Source organism: Falco naumanni, chromosome 9 (genome assembly GCF_017639655.2).
Source record: "Falco naumanni isolate bFalNau1 chromosome 9, bFalNau1.pat, whole genome shotgun sequence".
NCBI classification, from domain to species: domain Eukaryota; kingdom Metazoa; phylum Chordata; class Aves; order Falconiformes; family Falconidae; genus Falco; species Falco naumanni.
In genome coordinates, this window is record NC_054062.1 from 35,957,207 (window position 1) to 35,983,251 (window position 26,045).

Below are 26,045 nucleotides of genomic sequence, written 5' to 3' on the forward strand. Positions count from 1 at the left end.
AGCAAACATAATGCTTCTTATTGTTGAGCTTAATGGTTACCCTTAGACGTTTGATAGATTAGTGGGGGGGGAAAATTAGCTTCACAATTGACCTTTCCAATTTCAACTTTCTATATTGCCAATGCTTGCAAACCATTTTTTTAAATTCTTTAGTTTTCCTGTAAAGAAAACCAGGTGTTGATATAAATAGAAGGACTCAGAAATGGAGCCTTTTTCACCTAGACATGAAGATTTTTAAAAGTAATGTTTTAATTGATGGGAAAAAAAAGTCACTTGCCAGTTGGAATAGAAAATAATTCCTAAATTCCATACATACCAGCAGAAATTCAGACACATTCTCTCACAAAGAAAGTTCTACTAGGCATCAGGTTAAAAGTCTATGTAAAACTTAAAGATTCTATTGATGGTTTGCTTTGGTGATGTTTTTAGTTGACTTACTGCTGGACTGTGGAAAGCAGTTTCTGAATAACTTTTCAATGGCTTGTTGTCATGGACGCTGTGTAGATTAATTCCTCTGATTAGAGCAATTACATGCTCCACATCATAAAAGAATTTTATAAATTTAGGACCAAGACAGTGTGTTCCATTTTAAACAGTGAATCTCTACCGTTTCTTTATAAATCCTTTGTTTGTGCTGACATGTTAGTAATACCTCATGTGTGGGTAAACAAATTGTATACATAGGACAAAACAATATACTAACACGAACACAGAAATCTTTTCAGACCTCCCTACCTCAATATTTAAGTGTAAATAATATTCCCTTGGAAACAATGGGTCCTGGAGAAATCAGATGAATAACAGTTGTTGCTACTTCACTGTTTTTCCTCTATTCCTCTGCAAGATTTCAGTGAATTTTTAGCAGTCTTACAAATAGTCTTAACAGTTATTTCAGGGTACCTAGTACTTCTTGATAACAGTACTATAATCCTTAGCATAAAAGTTGAGGCAAAAAAGCGAATGGATAAAGAGATGTTTTTGGTTGGGCAAGGAGGTTAATGAGGACCTAATGTACATAGCCAGAGACAACTTAATAAAATAGGGACATATGCAAATATAGCAAAATTGTGACTAAGACAGATAAACTGATTTGTATACTCATTGGTAGTATATAGTCCCTATCCAGGACTAGAAGGAAGTGACCTACAAAGTCAGAGAATACATTACAGCAAATACAAGTTGTCATTAAAATAGGATTGTATCTCTAGTGCCAGAAAGAGCCATCTTTTGCCTTGCATCTTTAGGGACCTCTATACTAAAGAGGACAAAGTGAGTTCAGGACTCCCAAGTATTAGCTCCTGGCAACAGAGTCGTAAGGGGTGTAAAGCAAGAGGGGTTCAGGCAGTAATTTAACAGCTCGCATGCCACTTTTTGCAGGCAGCTGGGAAGCCTGTGGCAGGACAGTCTCCTTTTCGTGTGGCAGACCAAGTCAAAACTGTACCTGTATGAGCAGCCTTAGGCCCAGTGTAAAGCCAAAAGCAGTACTGCCTCACAGCAGTATTGATCATGCTCTGCAGATGTTCACCATTTAGCAGGGATGGGCAGAGGGTGACAGCTCCCTAGCAAGGGGAAGCTGAGCACCCCTGAGGTAACAGCTGCCTGCTCAGCTGCAGACTTCTGCAGGGTCAGCCAGCATCACCACTCTGACTGGGGCTTCTCAGCTTCCATCCATGGTCATCTTCCTCCATGTCCTTGAGGCAGCAGGAGTGAGATCAGGGAGCCACAGTGGCCAGCTGTTCCCTAAGGGAGGCAAGCTGGGATCTAAGGGTAATCCTGGCATGGGCAGAGCTTGTGCTGAGCACAGCTTAGTCTGACAGCATCGATGTAGTGAGGAGCACGGGGTGCTGGTAACAAGATCCCTCAGTGGTCCCAGACAAAGTAAGCAGCAAAGCAAGCTGTATGGTCCATCCAGGAGCAAAAGGAGAAGCAGCCAAAGCCAAACTCCAGCATGTGCGTGAGGGGACCATCCAGGAGACAAGCTACTGGCAGGGTAGATCCAAAGTCCATCCAGAGGGTCGGGCTAGAGGCAGGGCAGGAGAGAGGTGTAGCTGTGATTCAGGACTGAGGACGGTATGTGTGCTGGGCAAAGCTTAAGTAGACCTCTTGGGCCAATGTGCAGAGGCTGTGGGGAGGAGGCTTCAGGGGAGGCTGCTCAGGACCATTAAGGCTTAATGGTGCACTCAGGCCCATGACAGCTGGAGTAGAGGAAAGCTGTTTCTTCCCTGTCCCTTTTCCTGGTCTATTCTGATGGCTTAGGCCCACCCAGAAGGCGAAGCCAAGAAGACAGTGTCCAAACGGGACATGAGGTCATGATCAGTGACATACTACAATTTGCTGTTCTTTTGATAATATTCAGAGAAGTGACAGTTTTTGCAGCATTCTCCAACAGGCACGTCATTGAGCCTGCCTTTTGAACTTTAGGTGCTTGATGCAAGACAAGTTTTTCTATTTGCTCAGGCTGTTGTTCGCTAAGAATGCCCAGCAATGTCTCCTAAAGAAATGAAGTAGTCACTGAAAAGGCAAAGCACCTCTCCCAACTTTTTTCCCCTTTAAAATATAGGCCTATTTTTATGGAATTTGCTATATTTTGTACATGCTGTATATTTTTTGCTACAACACCATATGTTCAGGTTCCTCCTGAATTAATTAGCAGAAATTAGAAGCTTAAACCTTTGGAGGGTTTCCAAGAAATAAAGACTGGAAACTTTTGCAGTTATCAGCCCCTTCATTGGAAGTGTAGGCACATCAGTGAATTAATTATGACCAGAAAATACACATAAAATATGTTTTGGGGTTTTTTTTGCTATGAATTTAATGCTGATTCAACTGAAACTTTTGCTTGCTTTTACAAGAGATCTGTCACGTTCAGTGTGATATACACCTGCATTTCCCTTGACTGTTGATTGTCCAAGGTAAAAAAGAAAATGCATTTATGGTAGTTACTGCACTGTTGACCTGGCAGGTGTTTGTGAAATACAAGACCAGAGTTTAATTCTCAAGGCAGAGTTTGTGAACTTCATAATAGAGATAGTACCCAATGTGGGTACATAAAAATGAGTAGCAACTGTTAAAAGAAAGAAGGCAAATAGTAATTGCAGACAGTGAAGTAGAAAGGAAACAGATCAGTGGGCTATTATTTTGTCAAGCGAAAGGGAGTGCTTTTGATGCTGTGTAGACTTTGCAGTGCTGGTCACCACAATTTGCAGATACACTTCAGAGGTTTGCTCATGATTACCAGGATGAGATGAACCTAGTAAAGAGTTATCGTTTTCTGAGCTGCTGTTTTGATCTTAGTGAGGAGGCAAGTGGGCAGTCTGGAGAAAGGAGAATGAGGAAGGCTTGTAGTCAGGGACTTCTCTGCCACCTTGTTCCCTCTTCTTTACCCTTAGAAGCCACAGTATGAACTTTGTATTTCAGGGCTTCTCTATTGGAATGTAAAACATGAAAAAAAATTGAGGCCATAAGTCATGTTTTCGAAAGCAAAGAGATTTTGTAGTATTTGTACAAGGATCAGTTACTTTAACCAAATTATCTTCTTTTACATTCACATGTACAGTAAATCATAAGCACTGGAGAAATTAGGCTTTGGCTTTTCGTGTTCTGGACATACCCCATATCTTTTAACATGTAGATGAGGTGAAGGCACAGCACACAGTAAAAAGCAGGTTTTATGGGGGTACCCAGCCATATCCAAATCAGCTAGAGGCTCTCCAAATTGTGTCTGGCTTTGTCGTTTGATATATTGAAAGTACATTACAGGGTGGGGAGAGGAAGTATGGTTAGAATTTTGTTTTCAGTATATGATTTCAGTCTTTCCTAAAGGATTATTTTACTTTATTTTCCCCTCATCCCTAAACCGGGTTACAGACCCTTTGTTTGACAGTACGGTAGCACTTGCTATAGTCACTCTCCTCTCTGCGGATGAAGCCATGGTTATTTCAGAGAGATAAAGACTTTCATCTTCATAAAATCAATTCACCTGTATTGTTTTTCCTCCCCCTGTTCACTCTACCAAATGTCTGACTTCCTTCTGATTAATCCGCAGGAATAATTCCAGTTGAACCTTTGGTTTCTTTATAGCCAAGAGTCAAGCTGGGATGGAGTTGCCATCTAATAAAATATAATGGCTCCCAGAAGCTGCAGGGAACCTTACTGTATTTTCTATATGATTAATTATATCTAGTATCCTTTTAGTCTAGTTTTCCTTTTTCAATATGCATAATTCTGAGAAAAACTGTTTACATATGCTCACCTTGGCACCATGGCGAACAGAAACAGTGCTGAATTTTTAGTGGTGTTTTCTGCTAAAAATACGACTGGAGTCTGTTCCAACCTTTTTGAATTCAACCAGGACCTTTCAGGGTTCACACAGCCTGACAGTGGTTTTCTCACTTTTTTTCTTCAACACTATGTAACATGTTTTTAACAAACATTTTTTTATTCAGTGCTTTTGATGGCTGCTGTTTTGGTACCCTGGGGGATTAAACTCCACCTTTGAACTTAATATGGCAGTGGTAGTGGTATTCAGCTTCTCTTAGTATGCCTCAGACCCGATGTAATACCATTGTTAATAAAGGTGAGCAAATAGTTTTGCCTCTCCATCCTACTGCATTCTTGACACCTCTGAGACATAATATTGTAGGGAAGAAAAAGGTATGCCCATACCGAGCCTCTGGCCCAAATTCCTGACTGCCCTGACACCAGCTGGGAGCAGATTCCAGCTTTCTTAGTAAAAGGGTGGCGTTTCCCTTGTCGTGGCCTGAGTTCTGTGTAGAGGCATACCTCTGATTTGCTAGAAAGAAGGTCAAATGAGAAATGATGGACAAAGCTTCTGTTTGGATGGACTGGCTTGTTCATCTGAGAGCTATCCTTAACTGTCAGCAAGTTGTGGATCAAACAGTTCAACTAGTTCTGTGAGCTCTCTGATTGCAGAAGGAAGGAGTACACTGTTAAGTATGTCCTGGATGGGTGAGCATTAATGGAAGGAGTCTCAGAGTTCAGCAGAGCATCTTCATTTCATGGTAAACGTACAGAAAAGCTGCTGTTTAAAGATGCTTGCTGCAGTCATACTTGTTTCACAGACCATTGAGATCATCCCTACATATACACCTCTATTATTCCCCTAAAAGAAGCAGCTCACATTGTCATTGAGGTAATCTTTAGATTTATAGAAAGGCCATGTGTCATCAACATATACTGAGAAGCAAAATAAATAAAATACACCTAGAGCTGTAAAGGAGGAGAGGAGGGGGGTTGTGAGCACACTTGGGTCCCACATGCCAACCGCCAGGAATGTGTGGTGTTCTGGAGATAGTGTGCTTTGGATTAGTGTTGTGTCAGGGAAAGAAGCAGCAAAGTAGTTTCTGCTTTTCACCTTTCAGGTCGGCTTCCCACTTCCACCTGGATGACTTAATTACTACTTCTCTTGCTATCCTGAGGTGGGTCTATCACTCTTTCCCTAGAGCTGAAGGTAAACTGTATAAGCTAGCACTAAAATTAAGAAAATACTTGGCCACTTACACTAATAGCCTTTGATTTGTATTTAGCACTAAGCAGTGGTTTCTTTTCAGAGTTCCATTCATTGGTTTAAACAACTCTCTTTTTTCCTGTTGGCTGAATCAGCTAGTAAAGCAGCATACTCTTCAGTGAGTAATGGCTGAGAAACCTATTCTGTATGTATGGGCTTGTGGTAATTGCTAGACGTATTGTAATGCTCTGCTCTGAAATAACATTTTTTTTGCTAAATAGTTGTAAACAGATCATAGTTCCCAGTTAATTTAGCACTTCAGTGTTTCTATACTGGGATATACATGATTCCATTTCTCTCTCTTGAATGCCTTCATTAATGCTGTCTGATCTCTGTCTGTATTGCTTTTCAAGTGGGCCAGTCAGAGGTAACAGATGAGGAGAACATGAATATTCTAAAAGGTACTTCCTTAAGGAGCTCTCAGCGCTTATACAGGAAGGCATGAGCTGCAGGCACCAGATGCTGCACATTTGTTACTACCAACTGTGAGAGCTTGTGCTATCTTACACCAAGGCTTTTGCTGTCATGCTGTGGGTAACAGAGGATATGGCAGGAAAAAGTTGCTGCTAAAGAAGTTACTGCTGTTGGAAGGGGTGTTGCAAGTGTTCACTCAGTATTTCCCCTAAGTTTCTTTTATGCCTAAAATATGGTGTTTGCATTTCTAAATATTCAGCGGCTATGAATGTGTAGGACATATCCAGATTAATCATTGCAGCTTGTCTGTGTCAAGAGTATTTGGTTTTTCACGTTTTTTTTTTTTTTTTTTTTTTTTTTAATTTTGCTTTTGGGACTTGTAGTTCAATCTAGATTAATAAGAGAGTCAGTGAGTTAATTGGAGAATCTAATCTTTCTTTTCTTATACATTTTTTAATTGACTGTGGGATTTGTTTGGGTTTTTTCTTCAAAGAACACTTTCAGAGTAGTTTTCCAGGTTCTTCCAAGAGCAGGTCTTGTCTACAATGTGGCAGGCCCTGAGGCTCCACCATAAATCATAAGGCTTGCTCAGTGGACCACGTTGACGTCTGGCTGGTGTTTGAAGAACAGAAGGTTGTTGGGATTGGAAATGCACATCACCTCCTTGCTCTCCCACATTCCCAAATGAGGACCGCTGAGATAAGGTGTCACCTTGGCTTCTGACAATAGGCAAAGCAAACAGAAGGTGGGTGGAAGGAAGAATTGTTATGGAAATACTGTAGAGGCAAGTCCCCACTAAGTTTCTCTATCACAGTGATGTTTTTCATTATGTCTTCCCTGCAGTGTGGAGCACTGACATCTTGTGTTTCCTTTTCAGAGTCAGGCTGTGCAGTGTTTGAGTGAATATTACTAGTACTTTTAAGAAAATTTGGAAGAGTTGTCTGTCAAACCAGTCCTAAAACAAGCCATGCTAAAAAGCTGTACAGCCCATAATTCTGCTTATGCAGTGGGAGGACCATTATAAATGTAGATAAATATATTAGGAAGTGTGGCTTAACTATGATAAAAGCAACTTTTCTCATCAGTAGAACACAGTTAATAATATAGAAGGAAAACTTCTCATGGCCTAGGGCAGAGCACAACCCTCAGAACAGAAACCCTTGGGATTTTGTCAGGATTTCAGTGAACAAGCAGCTGTCTGTACTGCATTGCCTGCCAAGACAGTAACTTAATCCAGATGTTCTCTTCAAATCTAAGTCCTGTAGGCTGAGGAAACAAGCTGCAGCTATAGTTTTTAGGCCTTAGAATAAAGTATGGTTTAATTCTGATGAAAAAGTGGCATTTTTGTTCAGGCCTATCATCTTACTTTGTGGCATGTTGTATTCAACGGAAATACTCTTCAGAGGATACTTCCCCCTTTCATTCCTGAGAAATTTTGACTACTGTGATACAATTTAAAAGTCTCATTCACCAGAGAGCCTGTGCCAAACATCTTTTCCAATGCTTTCATCTTGACATAGTAAAAAGTGAGTGTGACGCTTGCTGATGGCAAGTAACTTGCCCTGTTGAACTGTGTTAATTGTATTGAATGTAATTTTCTGCATAAACTGTGTGTCAAGGAAAGTTTCAGGCCTTCTCAGCTGTTAAGAAAGCTTTTGGAGTGCATAATTAATACAACCAGGAATGGTCTGTTTTGCCAAGGTTGCAGCAGGCAGTTCAAAACAATAAGGAATGATGTAGGTAAAACCCAAATTCTGGCTCTAGTTTGCAGTCTCTGCAGCCAGGCATTTCAGCAGGTGAGCTCTTAGATCACTGCAGGGAAGGAAATCCCTTTCTCACCCCCAGAATTCTGCATCAGGAATGATGAATGCTTTCTGTTGCTAGTCAGTAGCTAATTCCTTATTCTTAAGATGGGGGGCGGGAAAAGCAAGGTGAGCTAAGCAGCTTTGTACAACACTATAAGCAGACAGTTCTGCCACAGGGTATACATTGTAGCAAAAAGCACCCATAATAAAAGTTTCCCCCCATCTGCTCTTCTTAATTTTTTTTTTAATTTTATTTTTATTTTGTCATCAGTGATGGGTTCTAGCTAGTGACCACATCCTCCTCTCACGCTACCACTTACCCCTTACCACCATGTGGCTGCTAGAGAGCTTTCTTACTAGTGTTTGATGAGCAGAACAGGAGTTAAGACCTTCCATGTTTCAACCACTCTTTGCTTAGACTCATATAGTCAGTGTTAATGACTCAAAACGTTATTAGAAATCTGTCTGTGTACTTCATGTCTTGGCACTTGAGATAACATTATTTATTAGGTGAAACTTACCTCCAGCATTTTTTAAGTAAGTTTCATGGTTGTTGAGCAAATCCTGAAAATGTGACCCCTGAAGGCTTGGAAAACCAGAAGTTAATACAAAGAACTTCAGATTTATTATTTCAAGTCTCATGGTATTTATTCCAATTCTGTGCTATTTTGGAGCCTAGCTCATGATGTGCAAATACTTGAGGCTAGCTATACAAAGATTTCATTCACGCACTCTCTATGTTACGCTGAGTTTACATAAGTAGTCAAGAGAGATGAGGCAAGCCCACCATGAAAAATGTGGGAGATTTGGGAGGATGGGAACATCACGACCCTTTTCCTTTGATTCTGTAGGGCTGTTTGTTAACTGTGAGACATCAACAGTATAAATAAGACTTGGTTTACATTTCCCAAAACATGTACAAGGCACCTATCAAATTGATAAAGAACGCATGAAGAAAATAATATACAGTCTGTCTCTAATTTTTTTTCATTATGCAAAGTACATATTTTTGTTCTAAAAATCTGAAATCAGTTTCCTCTTTGCATAGGATTTTAAATCAGATACTTTTTCAGTAAGAGGTGAGTAAGTAGTACAATCATGAAGACTACCTAAGACTGAAATTGCTTCTTCTGGTCATGCCCATTAGGCATTGTATGAAAGAAATAAAAGTAAAAGATGTATTTACTGTTTTGACTCAACGCCCCCCCCAAACATTAATAAACCCCAAACCCCCAACATGTGAAATGCAACAGATAGGATCACAGTAGCTGGTGTTTTAACTCTTCAGAGTCGTATCTGAAGGATTCTGATCATATCTGGTGTCCAAGGTAACACTTCAAACAGCTTCTGTTGCCTTTTAGTCTGATTCTGTGGCAGTGCCATGTGAAGCAGCAACTTGTCAGTGAGCTAGACAGTCTCGTAGGAAATAAATGGGGCTAAAGTAGTATCAGAAAAATCAAGGGAATTCAAAAGTTCAAGCCCAACAAGTCCAGCTTGTTCGTCTTCTGTGAACTTACTTGTAATAAAAGTAAGCCTTACCTGTACCTTCATCATGGCTTAGAAATTAGGAGAAGAGTTGGTAAGAGAATATGTTCACAGTGAAGTACAAATGTGTAGTGGACATCAGTAATTAATGATGGGGATATTAGGAAAAGATACTATGATCTTTAATGTAATTAAACCATTATTATTTCCATAGTTTGAGGAATCTTAAAACACTGATGTTCATCTGTAACCAAATATTCCAATAATTAACCGAATTTTCTAATTGTCTAACTGAATAACTGTCTAACTGAATGCCAGCATTTCAAATAAGTTCATGAGATTTTTTACTCGGAGATTTTGAAGTTGAACGAGAAAAAGATATTTGAAAATCAGTATCCTGTTTTGATGTGTGGAAGTTTAGTCCTTTCCTTTGGACATAAGAACCAAATTGAGAGGAAAAAACAGGTTGCAAGGCATAAAATTGTAGAGTGTGCTAATGCAAGAGGAATCGGTATTTAGGTTCTATAGATTCCTGAAGATAACTGAAAGGAGTAGCGTCCAGCTGAGTCGCCTGTTTCACGGTCACCAGCCCTACCATAGAACATACTCTTTCAAGAGATCGCTTCTATCAGAATGCATTTCTATTAATTTTAGCTGATTTTCATACTAGTTATCATATTGAAGAAAGTGTCTTGAAAGGAGGTCTTTCATACAACGTGCATATTGTAAACACAGTATGTTGTAAGTATTGCTTTGGTAGAATTGTACATTGTTGAAACAAAACTGCAAGTTAATGGTGCTTTTCAGAGGTCACAGAGGTAAAGAAGTCATTCTTTGGAAATATTTTGATAATGATTCAACATATAATCAGAAACTTGTGCGGTATTTAGAAGATGGATTACTGAGCTCTTAACAATCTAGCAATATGATTAGATATCCATATTAATAAACATCTGTCACAATGGCATAGCAGATGTGCTACGTGCATATATAACATAAAATGTAAATTTTTGATGAGTACTTTCTTATTTATTACTACAAAATGTTTTAATTACCTTATCTAGCTTACCACTTGTTTCATTTTGCAACACTGAAAGTGCTTTTCAAAAAAAAATATCTATGAAGATAGTTTTCTGATAAATTCTAAAATACGACTCTGCTAATAGAATGAACTAATTTTGAAAGGTGAATTTTAATGTCTTTCATTACAGACCTACAGCATAACATTACAGGTTTTTTCTGGTAGTTACAATGTAACTACCAGAAAACGGACTCCCTAACTCCAAAAAATTTTCATTTTGATCTTCTATGTTCTTAACTTCATTAGTTTTATCATATTCCCTAATCTTCGAACGTTTTGAATTTTTTTGTTTGCAAAACACTAGGTGAGTACTCTGAAAGACACTTTGGCAGTATTTTTGTATAACATTAGTCAAATACATCTTTTTGTGAAAAAACGTTAGTGGGTTAGCAATAGCCCAGATGAGTTTTGAATGAAAATTTGGTATTAATTTGTATTTTTCTGGGGATTTTTCAGAAGACAGATTCCTTTGTGTGACATACTGGATAGTTAAAATTACAATTGTACCACTGAGAGGTCTTGTTCTTTCAAGTAGCTTTTAAAAGCCATTAATGATAGCTTGTCAGCAGAATTGTTGAAAAATGTGCTTATTAATAGCACATGTTAACACCAGAAGTAGGATAGCACATGTCTGAAAATGGCATGACTGGTGATTAGCAAGGTGATGTTACATATAGTAAAGGCATTCTGAAAGATTAATTTGGGAATTAACATTTCAGTGGTATGATAAACCCTTCAGTAAAGAATATTACAGTAGGAAGTATGGCAAGATAGAGGTAAAATAACTGTGCTGTGAATCAACATAAAGAATTCAAAAAATGTTAAGAGGGAAAGCAAAAAAGAGATTTGCAGTGCCTAACGGTGTAGAGTAAAATAATGCCTTAAGACAGACCTGCTTGTAGCATGGCCACCTTTCTAGTCCATGATATTACTAGTGTTCAGTTTTGCCCATTCTCCTAATTTTCTCCTGCATCTAGCAATGTGAGTTTCTCTTTCCTTTTCCCTAAAGTATCTGCTTCTGAAGATCTGTGGATAGTTGAGCCTTCCAGGGCTGTGCTTCAGATGTGAAGATATTTTTTGTCCTTCCAGCCATCATCACTCCTGTGTCTTCTTGCAGAGGCATCCACAGTGACTACAGTCATGGTGCTGAGCTGCAGTGCATCAGGGGCTCCTGTGCTGCTACCTGGCAGGGTGGGGATGCTGGAGAGTATGGCCTGGTTAAAAGTGGCCACTCATCATAGCTGTCTATGCTAAGGCAGGGCTTGTTTTGGGTTGGACAGAGCTGTAACCTTTATTTAAAGGTAAAATGTTTTGGGCTTTCAGGATTAGAGATGAAAAGCTTGAAGACATGACCAGTGTGCAGACTTGAGCTTTAGAAATAAAACAAGCTCAGCATAACCTGAGTAGCATACTTTTCAGCCAGTCTTGTGATTTTTGAGATCTGGATGAGGTTTTTTTAATTACTGATTGAAGATACAGTCGGGAGGAATGAGAGAATTTGAGATAAGAAGGTTTCAGAATTAAAACTACATGTCGTTAAAAGCTCTTCGCTTAATTGTGTTAAAAGACCTCTCAGCAATGTGTTCACACTTGCATGGACTAGGTTCTGGCTTTCTTTTCTATTTTTACGTAGCCTGTGACATACCCTCAGCAGGAAACATGCATCTTAAGTCTTCATGACTCATAAGGTCTGTACTTCGAAGCACAGAAGCCTAAATCTGTAAAAGTGCTTACTTATCTCCATCATCCATTGAGGAGTCATGTTTTCTAAATACCTGAAATCCCTGAAGTGGAATACTTTAATGGCAGCAGACCATAATGCCTATGGTGTATTCAAGGCATGTCTGTTGTGCATAGGTAGTCCTTGTGTCAGCATGGCTGCATGCCGCAATAGATGCAGAGTCGATAAAACACACAGACAATTAGCAGGTCAAGAGAAGCACTAAGGGAGTTGCCAGGTGAGCTGGTGGGAGGTTAATAGTTGTTAGCCTGCTAGAACACAGAGGATTGCATGGAGAACATTCTCCAGCCCTCATTGCTCGTCCTCACCTTTGCTTTATAGCTGAAGTTTATGGCCGAGCGAGACTACCATGGTTGTCTTGGCCAGCTGTGTAAAATACCTACGTTTGATCCATTGCCATAGGTATTTCCAAGGAAGCCAGGTGGCAGATAGTGGAGAAGGATCCTGCTTTTCATATACTTACATACTTACTATGTGCTGTGTTAGTCTGAGAGGTGTATTGAAAGCTAGAATTTTTTTAAGAAAGCAGGTCAGTCTTTGTGTGTGTGAGAGACAGATTTCCCAGACTTTTCCGTTTGTTTGACTGTTACTGAAGTCCAGACACAGTATCTTTACCTGCAAGGTAGTCTCCATGTAAAGGTGATTACTCCAAAAGGTGTCTAATTGTCTCACCACAAAATATGTATCTGGTGTTTAATGATGTGAACTACAATATATGTGAGAGCAAACTGACGTCATTAATCTATCTTCCTTTGCAGTTTCTATTGTCACCTGATTAGTGGGATTGTGGTCAATTGGATCAGGGAGAAAAACAGATCAAAAGTGTAAGCTCAGGAATGACAGATTGGTCATATACTACATAGAAACTCACAATTACAGCTATCTGGGTATATAATACAGCTGGCACTATTACCCTGTATTACTGAATCAAGAGGTCTCATTCTGTGACTGTAGTTCATGACAGTTTTTTTATTTTATTCTGATTCATAAAAAAGATCTCTCTGAACTCCCAAGTTTGGGTTTTTCCCAAAAATGTTTATTTTTGGATAAGGAATTTATTATCTCCTTTGTTTGCTTTCATGTTTGAAAATCTAAAAATGCATTAGGAGTCAATTCTTTACAGTGTCTACATCTTCTTTTGCTACCATGCATTTTTTTCCCCCCAGGAGTAAGTACAGCGTACCTTATATTTTACTCTGGGTCTGTGATGATGTATTAAAAGCTTCTCCATAACTCCCTGTCTAGAGGGTAGTTGGCACCTTCAACCTTTAGCCTGGCCCTCCTGAATTTAAGTGTTTAGTTATGCATCTACCATAGTTCCTAATGGGTTTCTACAAGTAATTTGTGTTTTTAAATTGCATCGATTTATTCTGTATTAGCTTATTTTCTACATCCAGAAACAATCATACGTGCTTGAGGCCAGAGGAGGAAGTACTTTCTGCTCCTTCTTACATGCTTTCGTTTTACCAAGTGTCAAAACGTGTCAGATCCTACCATGCACTCCATCCTTGCTTGCTTCTAAAAATACGGAAGAGACTTCAAAAGTTAGAAAGAGTGACAATTTGATGTTTCGCAAAATGTTCTAGTCAATTCATTTAATGGCACGCATGGTCCAGGAACTGCCCATGTAGTCATTTGCATCCATGAGACAATGGATGAAAATGGGACCTGCAGTGAGTGCAGACAAGGTGACCGAGCTTTTAGCCACTTTCACTGAGGATGTAACCAAGTGGTGCAAGAGCTCTCTGGATGGCAGTCCTAGAGTACCCTTGAAATTTCTCCAGGCAGCTGCTGCTGTGTGGATAAAGAGCTGGGGTGGAGAATCTGGCCCGTCCAGACTCCCCAGGCAGTTCCTACTGCAAAACTGATAAAACTCTACACCAAAGGTACTTGTAAATAGCCAGTAGAAACTGTTGGTGCAGATGCAGAAATGGTGACATAGGACAGTTCTTTGTACCTCACTAAAGTTGTGAGGATGTGTGTAGTTTGGTTAATGAATAGCAATGGATTGCTTATGCACAGGCTGGAGTGGCCTTCTGGAACCCCAGGCCAGCTGAATGATAAAAACTCAGCAGAAGAATGGTTTGGGAAGTCTCTGGCAATCCAGCTGAAGATGCTGCTGTGAGGACACTTGCAGTAGAGTCTGGAGAGAGACCAACTGTCCTGTTCTAGAGATGATTTCGCACAAGAGCATTACCCTCTGCCAAGTTCCCAGTAACAGTACTAACAGTCTGTTCATGAGCGTCTGTGCACTGCTGTAAAATTTCAGAAGGTAAAGTCTGCCATTAAGTAAGTTTGTTTGTTTGTTTGTTTTTTTAATGACACAATTAAACAAGGGATAGATACCCTCAACAAGTCATAGCATAGTGGTCATAAAGCACCAAATTCAAATTTGGTGTTTGAGTTTTTACTGCTACCTTTTGGGAATCACTGAGTTTTAATTCCTGCCTATTACAGGCTTTGCTACAAGGCGTGTTCTGAAACAGTAAGGAAATAGCCTGTGTATATACATATGTGGCTAGATTCTTATAAAGAATAAATGTTAATAGAAAACAGATGCAACAAATGATATTCAGAACAATTTATTAGCTTTCTGGCATTGGAGAACTGAAAAGGTACATTTTGAAGAACAAAGGGAATGTTTCTTTCATTTTTTAAAAGGTTACAGCATAGCAAGAGGATTTTGTAAGACAATATTGACTTAAGTGGCATTGCTGTATGTTTGCACTGTACTGCTTACATTCATGTTTTGTTTCATTAGTGACCCTCCGATGGCATTTTTCTGCTCCCAGGCTGTTAACACTTCTTTTTCTAGACGATGTTGTAACTCTTGTCGAAAATTCAACACGTGGTCCACAAGAGTGGGAAGCAGATGGGCCACTCTGCAGTGGGAGCCCTTAGAGATAATGCTGACTTTCTGACTCGGCCATAATTAATTTCTGTGCTCTGAGAAAGTGCAGATATGGAGCTGCAGTGCTGTTATATTTGAAACATGCTCCATGTAGTGGAACACCTCCATGCTTGCTCTTTCAGCTCTCACAGGAGACAACCCTGAGTACCTCTGCAGACAGGCTATCAGCGCCTACAGAAGTATCATAGACCGGACAAGATTTCACACCACCGTTTGCATTGTCCACTTTGTTGCACAATCCAGGTCAGACTGCAAGGAAGCTGTGCATTTATTAACATGTATGCATACACTTTAAGTGTTACTTGTTCATAACCAGTAGTTTCTACTTACAGAAAGGCTTGAATTTTAAAAACTTACTGAAAGATAAAGTCTGTGAGGCTATTGGATGGTTTCTTGTATTAGATAGGTTAGTCTCTAGATATTTTGTGTTTGTGACAGCAAAAACAGGAGAAGGGAGATTGATGAGGCAAATAGCAAACACTTTTCCTGTGATCATCAAAACAGTAACTGTAGATATGTAACATAGCAATTAAAAATGATAGACATCCAAATTAAAGCCCATGACTGGTAAGGTCTGCTTACCTTCTTAGCAACTAAAAAATCAGAGTGTCCTTTGAAAGTGGGAAAGCGGATTTGGAAGTGGAAAGAGATGGAGAAACATCCAAGCGGTAATGAGAGGAAAAAGAGGTGAGAAACAGTAAGTGATGCCTGGTTTAGCTACCAGAACTCACTCACTGGTGATGATGTTGTGGTATTCTCTTACATTATACCAACAGTGTTTGTGTGTGGATGTAATAGACAGACAGAGGGAGATTTCAGGAGAGATTTTCTGGTGGTGCAGGAAAAAATGGCTATTAAATACCTAATGGGGAACCAGTTTCTACATCTGTAAATTGTTTCCTCCGTAACTAAACAAACTTGAGCTTCATGGATGGCATCTGCTCAGATGGCATCATCAAATTTATTCAGGTGTGCTATATTGTACAAACCACTGCTTTTGTTTTTCAAACAGAATATTTTCATGTGCATACAGGCCTGAAAATCTAAGAATTGTGAGCTCTTTCCATACTTAGACTTGTGCACACAGACAGACACCCTTGGATGCTTGGACTTCTCTTGCAGTCTTTGCTGAAATGCATCATCAACGTGTCCAGTTTATACCCAGTCAAGACCTGCTGCAGTAGGGCAACTTCCTGTCTTTCCACAATTTTTATCACTACAGGCTCTTGGCATTTATTTTTTTTTTTTTTAGTCCATTGACTAGCTTTATGAAGCACCATGAAGTGCTGTTCTTATCAAAATGACAATTCTATATTGTTATTTTTATATATATAACCACACATATTTATGTAATTATATGGTGTTTTGATGTGGGTTTTTATTGTTGATTTGTTGTTTTGTTTTGTTTTTTTCAATATATGTATTTCCTGCAACTGGTCTCAACTGGATAGAAATTGGACATTTTCATTAACAGATTTCATCGGGGTTGGCAAGAGAACTCCAGATGTCTTTGAGAAGATTTGGACTTAGGGATTTATAGGTGAAGGTAAGATGTGGCTGACTGTGTGCACAAGTGTAAGTATGGCAAGATCTCACAGTTCGTAGAATTTCAGCTCTGTAAGTATTTGTAAATATACAGGTACTTCTGCGTTTGGTTGTTAAATATTCAATGCATATACATACACATCAGAATGAGACATGTACAAACATATCCCTTTGATGCTTTGCTTTCCACATTCTGTTGTCGCTATGATTAGTTTTGCCAGACTTCTGATTTAACAACTTGTACTCAGGGTTTCATCTGCTCTGTCACCTCCCATCCTACACATACAGCTCCTCTCTCCTGACATACCTTCTCTTTTGTTCCCACTTGACTTCTGCCTCATGTTCCCTTCTCTTCTCTTCTCTTCCACACTGCTTAAAGATGTAGTTAGATGTAGTTCCAAATTATGAAGCATCGTTGACAAGTAACATAATGTTCAGGAACTATTCAAGTAATATCAGCATTTTTTTCCTACTAACTATTTCGGGATTTCTCAGTTTCAAAAGTGTCATGATTAGGATGATAGAGCAGCACTCTGCTATGTAGGACTGCATTCTGAAGCAAAAATTCCTTGGTGTTAAGCCATATGCCTTCTAAAATTGGAGACCAGAAATAGCTCTTCTAGTGACAGTTATTTTGCAATACTGTCATGTTCACCTTTGACTCTGCAGCCAAGTTTTCAGTGCCTGGATTTTTCTGAGAAAGTTTATACAGCTGACAAAATAAGATAGGTGAGCTTACAAACAAGAGTGTTTTGTCCTTTTCATGTTTAAATAGCTGTATTCCTACTTCATTAATCAAAGCAGAGAGGAAGAAAACACAGTGGATCATTAAGAAAAAGGTATCTTCTGTGTTAATATTATCAGATAGTTTGTTCAAATTGTAATGCAAATAAAGGGCATTTTGTTTGTTGTTATGGAGTCACATTTTATTTTACAGGGTCAGAAATGGCCTCCTTTGGGAAAAGTATGAGGAGGTCAGAAACAAACACTATCAGGGATGGATCTAAGGGCTTCTGCAGACTGATAGCCAGGGAGCGTGCCAGTTAAACAGCTGGGGTCGAAGGGGGAGACAGGGCTGTGCTCTTCTGGGTTGCAGTGCCTGAGGGGTAGTGGTGGCCGGCAATTGAGAAGCACTGTTGCACAGGCATGGCACCGAAGATGAACAATGAATACACCACCGAGTCTTCATGATGTTTTGTGAAATTACCAGAAGACTCACATTTTCTTCAGAGACAACAAGCAATCTTTAGTGAAATTCAGAGCATTTTGGACATTGCTATCAGAATGTAAATTGGTAGACGCTAAAGGCCTTTGAAAAATCTGCTTTTGTATTGTCTTCTAAGTTCTGAGGAATTTTTTAGGTGACAAAATATAGGGAAGACATAAATGACTGGGTTCCTCTTAGGGCAAAGCTTTCTGAATACTACTTTGCTTTATTTTGTAAAGCTGGTGAAAGGAGAAGGGATTTGGGTACAGAAGGATGACCTAGATAAGAAAATTATCAACATGAGATCAATGATGAAGTATCTAGATAGTAGAATCTGCCCCAGAGCAGAAAATGAAATAAATCATAGGACTGATAAAAATTTATATTGGTGTAATAAAATTGCTGTATATAACAGTACTTTCCAGTTTCCATTTAACTACCACACTTGTGTAAAGGATTTAACTACTCCTGTGGATTATTACACTGGCCTTCATTTTCAGTATTTCCTTAGCCACAGTTGCATTATCGTTCTGTAAAGGTCTGGGAGAAGAGGTAAGTGTAGTTTGCCTCCTGCCAATTTAACTCAAAAGAAAAGTCCGGACTTTGGAACTGTTTCTGTGTTTCGTATTTTTCCCACTTGTTTGGTTTCTTGAAAGCTGGTGCTTAGAATTCATCGGCCCAGTTACTGCAGGTTCATTCAGAAATTCTGTGTCTATTCCTAGTGCTCCTAGGAACAGAAGGGTGTCCACTTTGACAGAATAGATGCCTTCAAGACAAGACATGTGTGATGTTAGGTAAGATGTCATTGTTGATAGACCATGTAACGCTATGTGTGTGTAAGTGCCATATAATCCTCTTCTGCCACATAACCCAGTGACTGCAGTTGAAGAGAAATTCCCATGTCAGGCTTTTTCACAGAGCCTTAATGCTTATTCCACCATAATAAGCTGAAGCTTAGGAAGCAAACTCAAACCCAATCCATTCTGTTGGCACTCAAGTCTTCTCTTTCTAAATTAAGTCTTCTGTATTTCCAGGAATTCTACCGAGACTTCATTACTGTAAAAATGAGAAGTCTTACTTCTCTGTTTACCATTTTCCCATTGCCTTTTCTTCTGCAGCATGCTAGTGTTGATTCCTGATGGATTTGTGATCCACTGAAATGCCACATTGCTTCTTACTGTCCTGCTGTGAAGGGACTGACTCTCCACTTCTATACGTGCCTTTGATTTTCCTACCTGAGTGCACATATACTTTTTTAATCTCATCTACTTTTTCCTCCATACTTGTCTCAAGATACCAATGGTACCAATGCAATAAAAGCCAGTCTTAGCCAGGTCAGCCCATGTAATACTCATTTATAAAGTGTGTTTCATATATATCACCCCACTCTTGCTGTAAGAAGGCCTATGCTTTTGGACCTCTTCTCCCTTACTCCTCTTTGAGGGAGATGCAGATCCAGTGCAGGGATATTGCCAGTGCAGGAGGGGGGAAAAAACCAGAAGTGGGAAGAGAAACTTCTGTCTTAAACTCACTTTCATTTCCAGAATTATAGAATAGATAATAATATATATGTTGTGTTCGCATTGCCTGGAACTTCATTCACCCATTCCTGGTTCCATGGAATATAATGCAGGTATTTTTACAAGTCTTAAATTCCTTTACTCACAAAAGGTATTTATAGCTACAAAATACTATTTAATACAGAGTTTATGGCCGTTTATCTCATACCTTTTAGCATTTCTTCACAGTGGCCTTTTATCATCCGGCTACGCTTCTATTCATATTACATTTATTTTGTTAATGAGTGGAACTGCTTTCAGCCATTGCATCTTAAATGTTGAGTGTGGATTTGGCCTTAGTTACACTGGCAGTTACACCAGCATTAAGAATTGTCTTCTCCTGATTTCCAAATCTGTAAACTCAAGATGGAGGTAAGAAAGTGAGTGAAACTAGAATCTTTCTTGCTCCTGTGTGCACAGCTGTAAAGTGGTAACAGTCAGCTCTGGGATCCACCTTTAGAAACTATAATTACGTTCTCCCTAACTGAACTTCCCGAGGAACTCTGCTGCCTCTTGTTTGTCTGGGTATAACTGCTAGAGATGGGCAGCCAGGTGTAATAAAAGGGGTGGGGGGGTTATAGCCTTGATTCTAAAAAGCATCATTTTTCCATCCTTGAACACCAAGCACTTCACAGATTTCATCTAAAACTCTGCACATTCAGCTGGGAGGGGCAGACAAAATGATTACAGAAAAAAATGTATTCACTCTGTAAGTTAATCGAGCATTTGTTATGAGTAAGCTGATTCCTTACCCCTGCTCCCAGGACTTCACAAACAATCACTAGGTTAAAATGAGGAAAAAAAAAAAAAAAAAAAAAAAAAAGGCAAGCAAGCAAACTTAAGAAACAGTTAATGGAATAGAGATCAGAATGTGTGATGGGAATCCAAATTTTTTTAAGAATGCCAGTATGAGAAGCATTTTGCAGAGCAGCAGTGGGAAGTAGGAGAAAGGAGAAACACTCTGCTTGGGACAGAACTGCAGGAGGCACAAGTGAACCATGCAATCTAGTGACAGTTGCATGAAGTAAATACCATAGCGTATATAAAATGTAACTAATTTGTTGAGGAGTATTTTTCTTTTCTCTGCGGCTCAGACAATGGATGTGCCTTATAAGACTAGACAAATTCATAGCGATGTAATTAATGCACTTCCCCCAAGAGTAGACATGTACCTTAAGCAGTGTCACCTGGATGAATGTTCTGACCTTCTTCACAAAGTCAAGAAATGTTCCAGTTGATTCCCATCAAGAAGGAGCCTTTGCCAACAGTCAGCCTCATCCAGGCCAAGCCTGACCCCTGACTGCCCATACAAGGTGGGACTGCTCCGATGGACATTGGTCAGGGGGTAGCCAGGACTGCCAGACTGTCTCCATCGCTGAGCTTTGATTGGAACAGCAAGGACCAGTGACAGATGTATTGCTGGGTCTGTGCTGGTTTAAGAGTTAGTGCCTCCCTGCAGTGTCCCCAGTAAAACTGTTACTACAGTGTCAGCTGTCCAGATTTTCTGAGCTAGAAATTAGGACTGATGAAATCAGTGGTCAGTGTCTGATGCTCAAGACTTTAATGTGGCAAAGACCACTCAGGTTGTGGTTTGGAGATGACAGTAGTTGCGAAACTTAACTTCATGCCTTGAAATGCTTGCAGTGCTATGAAATGCTTATGTTTGATGGGACTGATGAGTCAGTAGAGCTCCCTGTTGTTTCTGATGAAAGGGAATTACAAAACTTCTCCTGAGGTGAGTACTGTGAGTAGGAGTAAGCCACTGAGCTTTGCTCGGAGACAGAAGACGTGTCTGTTTCCTGATGGCAAAGGCGTTTTGGGTTTAAGGCAAGAGTACAAGTTTCCATTAATATAAGAATTAAGACAATAGTTTTGATTTTTACTTATCAGAGCGTAATTCCAGTGTGAAGAAAACCAGAAAGTATTGCCCGATGCTGATGCCTGCTAGTCATTGTGGCTAAGTTCAGGCAGACAAGGGATGGAGTTACTCTGCAGATTCACTGTTTGTCATGGCTTGGAGCAAGAATGATTAGACGAAGAGGCTTAAGTCTCTCTTTCACAATTTTCAAAAATGCTTGGTGTTGTACTAAATAACATGGTCCAGCTTTTTTCTTTGTACAACTGTACCTTTAAAGAAACATTTATGTGAAGCTTTTTTTTTTCCTCCTACAGCTTTGTGGACATACTCTAAACTGGTTTCATTGTACACAATCCAACTGCATTCCTTCTAGTTAGACTTAGCTGGATGTGTGTGTCTCAAATTTTTTATGGTCTATTCCCGGTTTTCTCATTGGCTAGAGAAATGATTTAAGAGATCTAGTAACAATCCATCACTACCTTGGGGGCATGTAATTGCTCATAAATACAGTACTTTGTGTCTCGTCCTTGTTTTCATAGCCTTGAATGTGTTATCAGCTTACTTAGCTAGTAAGGCTTTATGCTTGGAAATAGTGAAATGTGAGGAAAATATATGTATTGGGTCTTTCATGCAATGGATCTAAATCAGGCAGTCGGAGACTACTGTAGGCTGTGAACTCAATGAAATTACTGGGAAAGAATTTCAGTAAATGCAGTAACTGAGTGTGAGAGATGAAGTCTGACTTCAAAAATTACAAAGACTGGAAACGGGAGAAATAGCAAGTCTGACTGAAAAAAAAAAAAAAAAAAAAAAAAACCCACCACAAAATTGCATGGACACCATAGCAATTAAACTAGAATTTATCTCGTGGAAGAGGAGAAAAAGGTGAAAAACTCCCATGAAGGAGAAATTTTGTGATGCTGTTGACTAGCAGATGGTACATAGTGGGAAGGATCTTTTTTAGTTGTCTTTAAGCATCTGCTGTAGGTGTATGAGCTAAGCTAACCTCTTTAAGCTTCTGCACGCAAATCTGTATTATCTATAGTAATTTGGTTATTTTTGACAGCTGGACCAGTACCACAATAGTCTCACAGATTAGCCAGGGGTATTTCAGCACCTGGTAGAGGAGGCTCATGGAATACATCTGTAGAAGGAAAGGGATGTTGGTGCAGTGATATGGAGAGCAAACTAAGTGAAATACCTGGAAAAGAGTTTTCAGACAGTGAGATATGGGTAGCTTAGAAGAACAGCTTCCCAAGCAAAGTTTATTTTCATACTTCAAACTTGCTGGACAAAATGCAAGTAAATATAAAACTGGTAGGAAGCCACCTAATGGCTGAATCACCTGGGTGATTTAATAGACACTGTGTCTCTTAACATCTGGATTCAGAAAGTTAATCTGAGCTAGTGGCATTGTAAATCTGCTGATCTGGTGCTAAATCAGGGAAACTGGGAATTCACAAAATGCACAGCTGCACTGATAACATTAGAAGGCAACACACTTCTTTGGTAATTTAAAAATAATTGTAATTTAAAATAAAGTGAGAAAATTGTTGTACTGGAAGCAACCTCAGAAGGGGACTTAAATCATCCCATCATTTGTAACAGCTGACTGTCCAGCCTTGTCCCGTGGTGGAGACGCCACAGCCTCCTGGCTGCTCCGTTTCAGTTCCTCATGATCTCAGTGCCTCACCTGAAACCTCCAGAATGTAAGCTCAGTGCTACCTCCCCTATTCACTACAGCCATGAAGTCCATTTGGAAACTGTTACCATTTGTATCGTACAGCCTTTTTTGCTTATGCTTTCTCCTTTGCCCCACTCCTAACTTTCAAATTTTTGTATCAAAGGAGGGTTTTTCATTCTGTCTTTGTTGGTCATGTCTATGACATGTCTAATCATCCTATTTGCACAGTTTCCAATCGTGTCAAAACTTTTATTCATGGAAATCCAGACAGAACTGCAGCTGCAGTCTTACTAAACTTGATAAAGCAAAAGGAAACTTTGTTTTGGATATCTGCCCGTTTGTGTATCTCTGTGTAGCATCTGCTATTTTCACAACAGCGCTACCTCATGGACTGTTCTTCAGACTGATGCCTTGTAAAACCCCTGTATCTTTTTTTTTTTTAAACTACTACATAGGCTGTATCACTCTCTCTATATGCAGTTGATTATTTATGTTCAAATTTAGAGTTTGCAGTTGTCCCCATAGAAATTTCATCCTGTTTCTCCCATTTGGCTGGTGATTCAGCAGGTTTGGTGTACTGTCCCAAATACTCTAAAAATGTATTTAGTTTGTAGAGTTGCCAAGCATTGTAAATTGGGAATAATGGCTCATTATGTCATATCCCAAGGCAGTTAAACCTGTACTTTATGTAAAAGTGTCTGGATTTTACATGAAGATTAAAAAAAAAAAAAAAAAAAAAAAAAAAAGCACAGATAGTTCTTGGTTACAAAGGAGTCGTCTTTGTATGTGTAACTTACTTAACATGCTGGTTTTTCAACACATTTTAGTATAAGCCTGAGGCATTCTTAAACACTATTTCTGAGCATTTATTTACAGACTTAGCTGTGGTTTATAGTTCGTAAGCACCATGCCCTACATTTCATAGAGAATGTAGTAGAGGAGAACCTGAGCCACAGGTTGGTGCAGTTAGCTGGTAAGTGGAGCAGAAGTCTTGTCAGTCCTCATTGTCGAGTATTCCTGTAATGGCTCTCACAGTAGGCATATTCGTGGTAGAAATAAATACTTCCTTTTCATTTGTTTAAAATACTTTTCTTGGGTAGAATTGCTTCATTCTTGTTAGCCACATCCTCTGAGGGGCTTGCACAGGTACAAGAAAATTGCTAGTTTAATTTGAACAACTTCACCTTTAGAATACTCAGACAGCATATCTTCCGATGTGAAATGTCAAAAAAGCTGCTGACTTTTGGAAGAATAACCCAAGCAGAAATTACTTCCACTGTTAGGCCATCTCTCCTTTCCTTACTGCTTTAATTCTGGCCTGTGTTCACCTTCTGTTGCTTGACTGGTAGACTGGGTTGTAACTTTCCAGGAAGGTACTGGACTGCTTATAGTTCGTAGAACACCTGAAGGACGTGCTGTGGACAACTGACATACCTATGGCCTTGGAAGCTTGCCACAGTGCAAATAACAATGAAAAACTAAGCAGCAGACTGAAAGGGCAGGAAGGTTCAGTATGCAGTCATGGGAATTCAGTTGTGCAGCTCAGGGTTAGAAGGGAATATACCAAGAAGGGCAATAAAGGGTATGGTGAAGTTTGAAGTACTTAATCCTGGACACATGGGATTGCATTTGCAAATACATTCTCCACATACACTATTAATCTTCTGTAAGCTGATCAATTTGCTAGATAGGTTTTCTGTAACAAGATACCTTTCTGTAGAAAAATAACACGTAAAATATCAGATTCTGGTTGTCCCAAATGTGGGCTTCAAAAGTTGACAATAAGGAACTGTTAATTTGTAAAGTGTACTTTTTCCCCAAGGATTTACAAAAATTTCTTTGCTAAGAAATGTAATTAATCAAGAAAAGAGCAGATTAAACATTATCTGCCATGTTGTGATGTCATTGCTGTCTTTTTAGAGAGTGAAATGTTTGTGTAATTGTGTAGGATAATATTTTTACACTAAATGAGTTTTTTATTGGAATGGTTTGCCTTCTTGCATGAAATCATGCTGACTTCAAGGAAAAGGGTCTTCTCATTCAAACAAACAAGTATGGTGATTTTTTTTCATGTTGTCTACTTCCTTTGTCCATTGCAAAATTTGTAGGTTGATATGAGGCCTTCAGGAATTAAAATTTTACAATAATAAAACTAGAATTAGTCCCGTCAAAGATGTTTAATGCATAGCTGAATTTAGCAGGGTTGCTCACGTGTAGTATAATAAAGTGTTGATTTTAGTTTAGCTGAATTATTTCAGCATTGAAGATGCTGAAGCACAAGAGAATGTGAAGATAATAATTGTCAATATTACCTACTCTAAGTATTCACATTTTACTTCTTAGGTTCTAGAAACTTCTTCATGTAATTGAAGTTTTTGAGGGGTGGGGGGGGGGGGGGGAGATGGGGGGGGTTGTATAAAAAAAGAGGTTGGCTTCTTGACAAACTGTTCACAAGTTTTCCTAAATTGAAAATTCTTCTCTGAATAATTTATGATACTATTTGGAAAGTACTTTCAGAAATGGCCTGTCTGTATTTTGAGTGGCATTCATTAGTTTTAATTGCAGCCCTGTTCATATATTCCCATTCCTGTTTGCGTTAACCAATTATATATAAAAAAAAAACAAACCCAACAACAAAAAAAAACCACCCTATGTTTTTCTGACCAGATGCTCATAATGAGTCTCAGAATACATCACTGTGCTGAACTTTCTTTGAACATATTTACTAGAAAATTCCTGGAAAGGAAAGGAACATCAGCTTCATATAACCATGGGAAAAGCAAATGACACCGCTAGTCTCTTAAAATCTCTATCCTCAGGATTTGGCATCGGTTGTGCTTCCAGTATGAAAGAACTATGTGACATCTTTCTGGTACTTCGCATCCAGTTGCCAAACAGTACAACTGTGTGGGACATGAAAATAAAACAGCTGGGGGCGGGGATGGGGATTTAATTAATATTGCTTCTGTATGGATTAGTTGTTTTATTTAATTGAGTTCTTCTGTGCCTAATTTGCATGGATATGATTTAGTCTCAGGTTTTGAATAATGTAGTAGGATTCTTTGTTTCATTTGAAGGGGTAGAGGACCGCTGAAGAACACATCTGATGTAATTAATGCAGCAAAAATGATTTCGGAGTCAGGATCAAGGATGGATGTCCTAGCACGGCTGATTGCCAATCAGGTGGGTTATTTATGCAGCAGTGCATTAAACTTTGTCACAGATTAA

The 26,045-nt window shown here is 39.2% G+C and overlaps 1 protein-coding gene across 3 annotated transcripts in view; it reads left to right on the forward strand.

Annotated features, from left to right (window-relative positions):
• CTNNA3 (catenin alpha 3) overlaps positions 1 to 26,045 on the forward strand; it is a 509,885-nt gene that overhangs the window by 459,669 nt on the left and 24,171 nt on the right. For all 3 annotated transcript variants that reach the window (XM_040606308.1, XM_040606309.1, XM_040606311.1), the window contains one exon: positions 25,895 to 26,000. In XM_040606308.1, the coding sequence (XP_040462242.1) occupies positions 25,895 to 26,000 (106 nt within the window). The remainder of the gene's footprint in view (positions 1 to 25,894; positions 26,001 to 26,045) is intronic.